The 11627-nt window shown below is 68.4% G+C and overlaps 1 protein-coding gene across 1 annotated transcript; it reads left to right on the top strand.

The window, feature by feature from the left end:
• The first annotated feature begins 2150 nt into the window (after nt 1–2150).
• CNTNAP1 (contactin associated protein 1) lies at nt 2151–11361 on the top strand. The gene is made up of 24 exons (XM_037411593.1): nt 2151–2229; nt 3818–3919; nt 4167–4360; nt 4469–4616; nt 4865–5068; nt 5138–5322; nt 5405–5548; nt 5910–6171; nt 6251–6400; nt 6469–6640; nt 6730–6836; nt 6941–7060; nt 7203–7406; nt 7498–7654; nt 7775–7902; nt 8033–8200; nt 8277–8495; nt 8573–8812; nt 8915–9151; nt 9309–9436; nt 9574–9667; nt 9787–10020; nt 10147–10194; nt 10281–11361. The coding sequence occupies exons 1-24, from the start codon at nt 2151–2153 to the stop codon at nt 10469–10471; spliced, it is 3915 nt and encodes a 1304-aa protein (XP_037267490.1). The 3' UTR covers nt 10472–11361.
• Nucleotides 11362–11627: the final 266 nt, after the last annotated feature.

Genomic DNA, 11627 nt, shown 5'->3' with positions numbered 1-11627 from the left:
GCGCTGGGCAGGCGCGTTGCTGGTTGTTGACAACAAAATTCCCCAACTCCTCATTAAGGGGCAGATTAGTTCCTGTGGGGCAGAGGCCCTACTTTCCTTCTCCCCAGGGGGGAGCAAACTGATCCCCAGCTTTAATGGGCTTTGAGCCCTTTGCTGCGGTAATCCCTCAATCCCCCTTTCTTCCCGCTACAGCTGTCTGCTGTGGTTTATCCCAGCTCTGCCCTCGGCCCTCCCGCTGCCTCCAGCTGGGCGTGGGGAGCGGGCAGGATTCCTGCCAGCCCCAGGAGCTCACTGCCAGGGCTCAGGGTACAGCGGGGTCACGGAGCTGCTGTGCCCCGGCTGGAGGGCGGCTGGGCAGAGGCAGCCCAGCCCCTGGGCCCTGGGGTGCTCCCAAGGCTCTTTGCTGGAGGGTCTGTCCCCCTCCCCTGCTCCTCCTACAGTGCAAGGATGCTGGTTGCAGACCTCCACTCTGTGGTGGCTCTGGGGGTGCCATCCTGCACCCTGCATCCGGGGGGAAGGGCAGGGAGGAGGGTCCTGGGGCAAATGCTGCCCTGCAGCCAGCTGTGTGTGCAGAGCAGGGACCCTGCGTGCCCCTGCCAGGGCCACCACAGACCTGACCCAGCACAGGGATGGGATGTGGGGTTGTGGTTAGAGCAGCAGCACCTCTGGGGTGTCAGGATGAGGCCGGGTGTGGCTGTCTGTCCTGGGGCTGGACCCACAGGCACTGCGAGGGTCTGGGGGACAGGAGGGTCTGCCACAGGGCTCCAGCTCCCAGTAGCAGAGCTCATGGTGTGCCGCTGGCTGCCACCTGGCCCCACTGCACCTGGGGCTTTCTGTTCCCCCTTTCGCTCACCAGCCCCAGGCTTGGCTCTGCCTGCACAGGAAGCCACCCCGGCACCCGCTGCCCGCAGGTGACAGCCACGCTGCCCTGCCCAGCGGCAGCCAGGTGCCCACCACAGTGCTGCTGGGCCTGGTGGGCAGCACCCTCGTGCCAGCAGCGCGGAGCTGCCTGCACCCAGCACCCAGAGCCTGCTTGGACCCAGTGGCCCCCGGTGCATCCCCATCCCTTGGGGCTGGGTTGGGGGTGCTGCACTGGGCTCTTGGGAGCGCGGGACCCCCTGCAGAGCCGGGGAGACACAGGGACCTCCGTGGTCTGTGGGGCAGGCAGCATATGTAGGCCATGCAGCTGCCAGCCCCCCGCCAGCGCCTCCAGGAGTGTCTGGAGATGTTTGCAAAAAGCCACAGGCTAAATCCCGTCTTCTGCACCACTGGAGAGACAGGCGACCCCAAAACCTGCAGGCCTTAATCTGCAGCTTGATTACAAACTGGCACCACATCTGCTGCGGGAGGGCTGGTGGGCATCACTCCAATCCTCCCCCACCGTGGGCGCTGAGCTGGGGCTGCGGGAGGCTGGGGCTGTGGGGCGCTGGGGCTGCAGGGGTCCGGAGCTATGGGGGGCTGGGGCTGTGGGTGTCCAGGGCTGTGGGGCTGCAGGGCTTTGGGGGTCCGGGGCTGTGGGAGGCTTGGGGCTGCGGGGAGCTGGGGCTGTGGGAGGCAGGGGTTGTGGGGCGCTGGGGCTGCGGGGGGCTGGGGCAGTGGGGGTCCAGGGCTGTGGGTTTGCAGGGCTGTGGGAGTCCGGGGCTGCAGGGAGCTGGGGCTGCCGGTCCCAGCGGGGCTCAGGGCAGGGCTGGACTCAGCGAGGGCCGGGGGCTACGCGGGGACCGGTAATGCCCGGGGAGCTCCGTGCACGGCCCCGCTTACCCGCTCCACGCCCCGCGCTGCCCGTGCCCCGCTCTGCCCAGGCTCCCCGAGTCCCCGAGCCCACGAGCCGTGGCCCGGCTGCAGCCCCGGGCAGCCGGTACCCCGCGCTGCTCCGGGACGGGGCAGCGGTACCGAGGACCGGGGGAACCGGGTGTCGGCGGGAGCATCCCCCGAGGGCGCGGCCGCGGGGGCGACGCCGAGAGGGGCCCCGGGGCTCTGCGCTACGCCCAGCCCGGCCCCCGCGCCCCCCCGCCGGTCCCGGGGCCGCCCCCCTCCCCCCGCCGCCCCCGCCCCCCCCCCCGCCCCGTGGGCGGAGCCGCCGGCCCCGCTCCGCCGCGCGGCTGCAGCACCGGGAGCGGCGGCGCCCAGGGCGCTCGGTGCGCTCCAGCATGGGCGCTCGCCGCCTCCTCGGGCTTCTGCTCGCCGCCTGCGCCGGCCTCCTGTGCCCCGGCCCCCGCTGCCTCGCACGTAAGTGGGGCCGCAGCCCCGGGAGCGGCCGCTCCGCAATGCGGGACCGCACCCGCCGCCCGGCCCCGCACCCCCGCCGCCCCGGCCCGCCCGAGCAGCCCCCGCAGCCCTCCCCCCGCAGTTCTCCCCAGCATCACCCGTTCTCCCCCGGGCACCCCATGGCATCCCCCGCCGTCCCGCTCCGCGTCGTCCCCAAGGTCACCGCCGGACACGGGCGGCCGCCCCCCCACCCCCCACCCCCCGCGCACTGCCCGAGGCCGTCCCGCCGCAGCCCCCCCGCCCCCCGCCGTCGGCACCGCACCCGCCCCGAGCCTCCGGGGGCACCCGGGATGCCCGGGGATGCCCGGGTTGCCCCGGGCATCCGCCCCGCTCCGCCGCATCCCCGGCCCGCTGCGGCCCCGTGTCCGTACCGGGGAGGGGGCCCCCCAGCCCCCCCAGCTCGGCCCCGTGTCGGAGCATCCCGGCGGGGGCGGGGGGCGGCCCCGCGGGACCCGGCCGGGCTCCGTCAGAACCTCGGCCAGCGCCGCCGAGGGGCTGCACCGGGCCGGTCCCGTCCGCGGGGAGGGTGGGGCTGGGGGGCGGCTGCTCAGGCCCGGGGGCTGGCAGGGCCCTGGCCTCACCGAGCAGCCCCCTGCGGCCCCTCTGAGCCGAGGGCCTTGGCCTTGGCCCCTTCCCCCAGGCCGCAGTGGCCCGGGGACCCGCTGGCTGCGGGGGATAGAGGTGGGGGTGATGGAGGCGGCGGGGGACATGCAGGCAGGGGGTGATGGAGATGGGGCGATGGAGGCACGGGATGATGGAGGCGGGGGACCATGCAGGCAGGGGATGATGGAGGCACGGGATGATGGAGGCGGGGGACCATGCAGGCAGGGGATGATGGAGACGGGGGCGATAGAGGCACGGGATGATGCAGGCAGGGGTGATGCAGCACGGACGCAGCGCGGCTGCCCTTGGCCCTGCAGTCGGGGCTGGGGGTGCAGCAAACCCGCCCGGGCCCTGCCCGGCCCCGCCGGGGGGGCCCTGCGAGGGGCGAGGGACCTCGGCCCCGCCAGAGCATCCTCTGCAGGTGCCGCGAGGGTTTGCACGGGGACCCCCCGGTCTCCCACGCGGGACCGTGCCCCGGTGGGGTGGGGCGGGGCGGGGCGGGGGGGTCCCGGTGCCCACGTCAGTGCGGAGGCGGCGGGCGCCGGGGCCCGCAGAGGTGTGTCAGCTCCGCTGCAGTGGGAGGGGAGAGCGGGAGCCGGACCCGCCGCGCCACCAGCCCACGGAGCCACGGGGTCCCCGGAGCCCCCAGAGCCCATGGGGTCCCTGGAGCCTGCAGGGTCCCCGGAGTCCCCAGAGCCCCCAGCACCTGCAGGGTCCCTGGAGCCCCCAGAGCCCGTGGGATCCCCAGAGCCCCCAGAGCTTGCAGGGTCCCTGGAGCCCACAGAGCCCGTGGGGTCCCCTGAGCCCCCAGGGTCTGTGGGGTCCACAGGGTCCCCAGACCCGGCAAAGCCTGCAGGGTCTGCAGGGCTGAGCTGGGGGAGCTGCTGCAGGGACACCACCCAGTTCAGTGCCCCGAGCCCAGCCCCCCACCCTGCTCTCTCTGCAGGACCCTGCTACGATGAGCTTGTTGCTCCCCTCTACTCCTCATCCATCGGTGCCTCCTCCAGATACAACATCTTCTACTCGTCCAGCTTTGCCCGGCTGCACAGTGAGTCCCCCCGTGGGACTGGGGTGCAAGCGGGGTGGGGGACAGTGGGCAGGGGCTGTTCCCGGTAAAGTCTTGCCTTGTGCAGGGCTGAGGGGTCCTTGGATGCCCACCGCAGAGCCCTCAGCATCCCCCAGGGGTGGGGGAGAGCCCCGCAGCCCTCCAGCTCCCACCTGTAGTCAGCTGGGAGCTGCGGGGTGTCAGGCTGTGGGACCAGCTGAGCCGCCCCCCCCCCCCCCCGCCCCCGCAGGCACCAGCGGCTGGTCCCCCGACCCCCGTGACAAGCAGCCCTGGCTCCAGATCGACCTGATGCAAAAGCACCGGATCAATGCGGTGGCCACGCAGGGGACCTTCAACACCTACGACTGGCTGACGCGCTACATCGTGCTCTACGGAGACCACCCCACCAGCTGGAAACCCTTCTTCCAGCAGGGCAGCAACTGGGTAAGGGGGAGCCCGGGGGCCCCTAGGGGAGGGGGTCCCCTGGGGGGAGTGGACACCCCCCCCCCAGCCCGGAGCAAGGAGGTGCTGATGGCGGCCCTTCATCCCCAGACATTCTTTGGGAACGTGAATGAGAGCGGGGTGGTGCGGCACGACCTGCACTACCCCATCCTCGCGCGCTACATCCGCATCATCCCGGTGGCCTGGAACCCACGCGGGAAGATCGGGCTGCGCCTGGGCCTCTATGGCTGCCCTTACCGTGAGTACCCGGGCCGGGGGCTCTGGCAGCCCCACACAGGGTGGCACCCTGGCCCAGCCACCCACGTGGCAGGGGACCAGCCCCTGGGTCCAGCACACCCGGAAAACCCTTTCCCAGAGGGGATTGTGTCCGAGAGGTCTGCAGTCGTTAGCTCTGGCACAAACCATAGCTGAAAGGAGCGCTCCCTGCGCCGGGTGGTCAGCTGCTGTGGGCAGTGACGTGGCTGGGGGCCGCTCTGCTCTCCCCAGGGTCCCATGTGCTCTACTTCGATGGGGATGATGCCATCTCCTACCGCTTCCGGGCCAAGAAGATCAGCACCCTCCAGGATGACATCTCCTTCAACTTCAAGACGCTGGAGCAGGACGGGGTGCTGATGCATGGGGAGGGCTCGCAGGGTGACTACATCACGGTGGAGCTCAAGCAAGCCCGGCTCTTCCTGCACATCAGCTTAGGTGAGGCAGGGCTGAGGGGTGGGGGGCTGGAGGGCTGGGGGGCTGCCAGCTGAGGTTGCCCCTCCCCAGGCAGCAGCCCGCTGCACGCCAGCGAGGGCCACACTACGGTGGAGGTGGGCAGCCTCCTGGACGACCAGCACTGGCACTCCCTGCACATCGAGCGCTACGGCCACCACGTCAACCTGACGCTGGATGGAGAGGTCAAGCGCTTCCGCTGCCACGGCACCTTCGACCAGCTGGACCTTGACACCGAGGTGGGTGCTGCTGGGGGAGCTGCTGGGATGCTGACCCACGGTGTCCCCTGGCGAAGGGCTGAGCCCTCCCTGTGCCTCCCAGCTCTTCTTCGGGGGGGTGATCGACCAGGACAAGCAGCACCTCACCTACCGGCAAAACTTCCGCGGCTGCGTGGAGAACATCATCTTCAATGGGGTCAACATCGCTGACCTGGCCCGGCACCGGAGACACAACATCCGCTTTGAGGTCCAGCCCTGGGGGATCTGTTGTGCGAACACAACACCCCTTTTCTGGAGGAGGGCCAGGTCCCCAGCCCCGCTGCGGGGTGACCCCTTGGGCCAGGTCCCCAGCCGTGCTGCGGGGTGACCCCTTCCCCGGGGCCAGGTCCCCAGCCCGGCTGCGGGGTGACGTGAGGCCAGGCAGTGGCCATGCTCAGCCATGCGATGCTGCATTGACTGCATGAGGTCGTCCATGGCCCGGGGCACCTGCCCGGCACTGCCAGGCAGCGGGGTTGAGCGGGGACAATCAGGGCCAGGGCTGTGGGGATGGGGGGGCTCCCTGCCACGGGAGCGTCCCCTTCCTCACTGCCTCCCGTGGTCACCCCCAGGGCAGCGTAGGCCACTACTGCCAGGACCAGCTGAACAACCCCATCACCTTTGCTGGCATCAACAACTACGTGCGGGTGCCAGGGATCCCGCGGAGGAACCGCCTGTCCGTCAGCTTCCGCTTTCGCTCCTGGGACACTGCCGGGCTCCTGCTTTACACCAGCTTTGCTGACCGCCTGGGCTCCCTGGAGGTGGTGCTGAGCGAGGGGCAGATCAACGTCTCCATCGCCCAGCCTGGCAAGAAGAAGCTGGAGTTTGCCGCAGGTGGGCTGGGAAGCCGGCGTGGGGCTGGAGGCCGGCCTGGCAGCGGTGCGTCCCCATGCACCCTCTTCTCCCCACGCAGGGCATCGCCTGAATGATGGCTTCTGGCACTCGGTGCAGCTGGTGGCACGGGACGGCTCGGCTGTGGTGACCATCGACGATGATGATGGCGCTGAGTTTCGAGTGGCGCACCCCTTCCAGCTCCGCACCGGCAGCCAGTACTTCTTTGGAGGTGGGCGGCGGGGCGGGGGGCAGGGGCGATGGGTGCCTGGGGGCCACTCACCCCACTGTGCCTTGCAGGCTGCCCCAAGCCGGCCTCGGTCACCGGCTGCCAGTCGAACCAGACAGCCTTCCACGGCTGCCTGCAGATGCTGAACGTGGACATGCAGCCTGTGGACGTGGAGCTGCTGGTGCGGCACCGGCTGGCGCAGTACTTCAACGTGTTCTTCAACGTCTGCGGCATCACGGACAGGTATCAGTTGGGATGGGGGTGCTGGCTGGGAGCAGGTGAGGGCTGGGGGGCTGCGCTGGTGCCAGGACAGGAGCCCTCTGTGCTCTCAGGTGCACCCCCAACCTGTGTGAGCACGACAGCCGCTGCATCCAGTCCTGGGATGACTTCATGTGCATCTGCGACCTGACGGGGTACAAGGGGGAGACCTGCCACAAATGTGAGCCTGGGACCTCGTGGTTGGGGGCACTATGGGCACCTGCGGCCCCTCCTGCTGCCCAGTGCCCCCCCTGTGCTGACCCCAGCCCCATTTCCTTCTTCCAGCCCTTTACAAGGAGTCATGTGATGCTTACCGGGTCAGTGGGAAAACCTCGGGGAACTATACCATCGACCCGGATGGCAGTGGGCCGCTCAAGCCCTTCACAGTGTACTGTGATATCCGAGGTGAGGGCAGCGGGAGGGCATGGGGGTCCCCCTGCCCGGTGCCCCCAGGGACCAGCCTCTGCCTGTGTAGCAGTGCCAGAGCAGGATGGAGGGAGCAGGGGTGTCCCCGGGGGCCAGTCCTAACAGCCCCCTGCCTCTGCAGAGGACCGAGCATGGACCATCATCCGGCACAACCGCCACTATGCCACACGGGTGACGGGCTCCAGCGTGGACCAGCCCTACCTGGGGGCCGTGGAGTACTGGAACGCCTCCTGGGCCGAGGTCTCAGCGCTGGCAAATGCCTCCGAGTACTGTGAGCAGCGCATCGAGCTCCACTGCTACAGCTCCCGCCTGCTCAACACCCCCTGTGAGTGCCAGGGGGAGCGGGGCCGTGCCGTGGGGCCGTGCCGTGGGTCCATGCTGTGGGACCATGTCCTCACCCTCCCCTGTGCTCGCAGCCGGGCTGCCCTTCAGCTTCTGGATGGGCCGAAACAACGAGCGGCACTACTACTGGGGGGGCTCGCGGCCGGGCATCCAGCGCTGCGCCTGCGGGTTGGACAAGAACTGCGCCGACCCCAAGTACTTCTGCAACTGCGATGCTGACCACGCGCTGTGGTGAGCCGGGGGGGGCTGCAGGCACGAGGAGGCAGGCTCCAGGGGGGGTCAGGCGGGGGTGCAGGCTGGCAAAGAGGCAGAAGCCCCTCCCGGCTCCTGCAATGCATATGCCATTTGCAGGAGGACAGACAAGGGTCTGCTGACCTTCGTGGACCACCTGCCCGTCACCCAGGTGGTGGTCGGAGACACCAACCGCTCTGGCTCTGAAGCCCAGTTTCTGCTGGGGCCTCTGAGGTGCTATGGAGACCGTGAGTGACCGGACCCACAGAGGGTCCCCTGCCTGCAGAGGGCCCGTGCCTGTGGGGGTCCATGTCCGTGGGGTCCTCTGCCTGCTGGGGGTTCATGCCCATCCCTCACTGCCCCTCCTGCTCCCCGCAGGCAACACCTGGAACACCATCTCCTTCAACAGGGGTGCAGCCCTGCTCTTCCCCACCTTCCAGGCCAACCACAGCCTCGACATCTCCTTCTACTTCAAGACCACTGCCCTGTCCGGTGTCTTCCTGGAGAACCCCGGCACCCGAAACTACATCCGCATCGAGCTCAACAGTACGGGCGGGCAGGGAGAGCGGGGGCGTGGGGGGCAGCGGGGCTGGGGGCTCCTCCCGACACCATGTCCCTGCAGCCACCAAGGATGTGGTGTTTGCCTACGACATCGGGAATGGGGACGAGAACCTGACGGTACGGTCAACGGTGCCCTGGAACGATGACGAGTGGCACCAGGTGAAGGCTGAGCTCAACGTCAAGCTGGCACGGCTGCGGGTGGACAAGCTGCCCTGGGTGGTGCGGCCAGCCCCCCCCCAGAGCTTCGTCCGCCTGGACTTTGACAGACCCCTCTACGTCGGTGAGAGCCCCCAGCCGTGTCCCAGTGTCCCCATGTCCCCTTGTGCCGCAGGGCGCTGAGTCTTGGCCCCGCTGCAGGCGCGGCGGAGCACAAGATGCGCCCGTTCCTGGGGTGCCTGCGGGCGTTGCGGATGAATGGGGTGACACTCAACCTGGAGGGCAAAGCCAACGAGACGGAGGGCGTGCGGGTCAACTGCACCGGCCACTGCCAGAACCCGCCGGTGCCCTGCCAGAACAGCGGGCTCTGCGTCGAGCGCTACAGCCACTACAGCTGCAACTGCAGCGTCTCTGCCTTCACCGGGCCCTTCTGCAACCACGGTGAGGGGCTGCACCCACCCAAACCGAGCCTGGGGACCTTCCCTAGCATTGGGGTGGGGGAGAGGAGCCGGCGGTCCCGTCACCCTGTGGGTCCCCCCGCAGACATCGGCGGCTACTTCGAGGAGGGCACCTGGGTGAGGTACAACATCCTGCCAGTGTCACTCTACGCCGCCCGCGAGTTCGCCAGCATCATCAGCAGCCCCTGGCAGCCCCTGCCTGGCTACAACCTCACCAGCGAGGAGGTCAGCTTCAGCTTCAGCACCACCTCGGCACCTGCCGTGCTGCTCTACGTCAGCTCCTTCGTCAAGGACTACATGGCCGTGCTTATCAAGGATGACGGTGAGGACAGGGCTCCCTGCCCTGGGGATCACCCAGAGCCTCCCCAAGCGCTGCGTGGGACCCTCCTCCCCCTCAATGCCAGTCACCAGCCCTACGGAGGGGCTGGACTCGCCTGCTGGGAGCCCTTGCACCGCTGACGGCCCTGTTCTGCTCGCAGGGAGCCTGCAACTGCGCTACCAGCTGGGCACCAGCCCCTACGTCTTCGCCCTCACCACCAAGCCGGTGACGGACGGGAGACCCCACCGTGTCAACATCACCCGCCTGCACCGCACGCTGTACACCCAGGTATGGGGCGAGGGCACCCACCCCGCTGGCATCTGGGGGGCTGCGGGGCTGGGGGCCAGGCTGGGAGGGGGCATGGGCAGGGAGGCAGGAGGCAGAGGAGGCTCAGCGGGCACTGACGCCGTGTGCCTGCCCCCCAGGTGGACTATCTCCCCGTCATGGAGCAGCAGTTCACCCTGTTCGTGGACAGCAAACTGGACTCACCTAAAAACCTGTACCTGGGGCGCGTGATGGGTGAGCTGGGTCCTGCCCTCGGCTGCCCCCTCCCACGCTGGGATCTCTGGGGTCTCCTCTGCCCAGCACAGTCCTTGCCCTTCGCAGGGGATGAGCCTTCTCCTTCTGTGCCCCCGCAGAGACTGGTGTGATTGACCCCGAGATCCAACGCTACAACACGCCCGGCTTCTCAGGCTGCCTCTCGGGGGTGAAGTTTAACAGCCTCGTCCCCCTCAAAGCCATCTTCCACCCCACCAGTGTCATGCGGCCCTACAGCATCCGGGGGGAGCTGGTGGAGTCCAGCTGTGCCTCCATGCTCCCCCTCACCACCATCCTCATCCCTCCTGAGATGGACCCCTGGTACATGGGCACAGGTAGGTGCCATGGTGGGACCCCCATGGGGAGGGAGCCCCCGCCGGCAAGCATCAGCTGCAGAGGGGATGCTCCAGGACAAGACCCCGCTGTAGCCCAGTCTCAGCCACCCCACTCCATCTCTGCAGAGTTCCCCCATGTGCACGACGATGGCTGGATTGGGATCATCATCGGGTGTAAGTGGAGTGCCCGGCCAGTGTCCCCCCGCCTCTGCCCTGCCCCTGTGTCCCCCCAGCCCCTCAACACTGCCTCTCCCCCGCAGTTGTGATCTTCCTGCTCCTGCTGCTCGGGGCGCTGCTGGTGCTGCTGTACTTCTACTACCACCGCTACAAGGGCTCCTACCACACCAACGAGCCCAAGGCCATCCAGGACTATGGCAGCGCTGCCAAACCGCTGTCGGTGCGCAAGGACCAGAACCTGCCCCAGATCCTGGAGGAGGCAAAAGGGGACTAGCGGGGCCGGGGGGTGGGACGCGCTTGCAGCCCCCGCAGCCCTGGCAGCCGCCCGGGGACGAGCGAGCGTTGCGGGACCAAAGGGCCAAGCACACCTGAACTGCCAACACCCACCTCCGGGCCGTTCCGGACCGCACCGACCGCCAGCTCCTCCGCACGGCCACCACCGACCCGGCCCCGGAGCACGGCCGCGACCCACCAAGCCCCAGCCCCGCTGGCCCCGGGCACACCGGCAGCCCCCCACGCCGGAGGCAGGCTGCTGCCTCCCACCAGCTGCCAAATCCTGCCCTGCCTCCGGCCGGGAGCTCTGGGGCTGGGCAGCCCACCCCGGCTCCCGCTGCCCCGTTAGCGATGCCCGCGCGTAGATTTACCCGCTGCTTTGCTCGCTTAGCCAGAGCCACGAAGGAAGCCACGCGACCCCCAGCCTCGGGGCACAGCCCGGGGCGCGCCGAGCAATACCCTGCCCATGCGGGCGACGGCTGCCACGCATGACGCCACTGCACTTTGCCGAGATGCTGCTTTCATACGATCAGGTACAGATCCTTTCTACCATTTTTGTTGCTGGATATTCTACTACACTCTGATTTTTTTATTCTATCGGTTTGTATAAAAAACCAAACGGAAGCTCCTGTCGGGTGTCATGTTCCGCGCGTCATGGTACGTGGTCTGTAGTTTGCTACTTCTCTGTACGAAGCGCCGGTCCTGCCGATTACTTCCAGCCCAGGGAAAGCTCCTGTTCACTTGCTGTATTGTGGTAAGGCAACGTTACAGAAATGCATTTATCTACCCAAAGGCCTAGCTCCACTGGGCACTTTATTTTTCAAAACCCCGTTTTGTTGAATGAGATGTGAAGATACTCAAATAAAGGCAGAATGACGGCGTTTGACACTCCCCAGCCTTGGCTTCGGCAGCCTGGGCACACAGGGGCAGCAGCTCCTCTGTCCCCACCGTGGCTCAGCCTGTACCTGGGGGAGGAACCAGCCCGGACAACCGCAATTCCCCCTCCCGGAGCAGGATGCAGAGCGCCAGGGCTGGATGGATGCTGTGCAGCCCGCTGCTACGCTCATACCCACACAGGCACGTCCTGCCCTCCCCAGCACCTCCCAGCCCTGAGCTGGTGGGGATTTGGGCAGCCGGTGGCTCAGGAGCCCCGACCA

The sequence above is a fragment of the Falco rusticolus genome, chromosome 18 (assembly GCF_015220075.1).
Source record: "Falco rusticolus isolate bFalRus1 chromosome 18, bFalRus1.pri, whole genome shotgun sequence".
In the NCBI taxonomy this organism is placed as follows: domain Eukaryota; kingdom Metazoa; phylum Chordata; class Aves; order Falconiformes; family Falconidae; genus Falco; species Falco rusticolus.
This window is presented reverse-complemented; position numbering and strand designations above follow the sequence as displayed.

What these genes read in the sequence shown, in the direction of transcription:
- CNTNAP1 (XM_037411593.1), top strand. Translation starts at nt 2,151, where the DNA reads ATGGGCGCTCGCCGCCTCCTCGGGCTTCTGCTCGCCGCCTGCGCCGGC. An exon ending in AGTGTACTGTGATATCCGAG is followed by an intron (nt 7,061 to 7,202) that starts GTGAGGGCAGCG and finishes CTGCCTCTGCAG; the next exon opens with AGGACCGAGCATGGACCATC. An exon ending in GTACCTGGGGCGCGTGATGG is followed by an intron (nt 9,668 to 9,786) that starts GTGAGCTGGGTC and finishes GTGCCCCCGCAG; the next exon opens with AGACTGGTGTGATTGACCCC.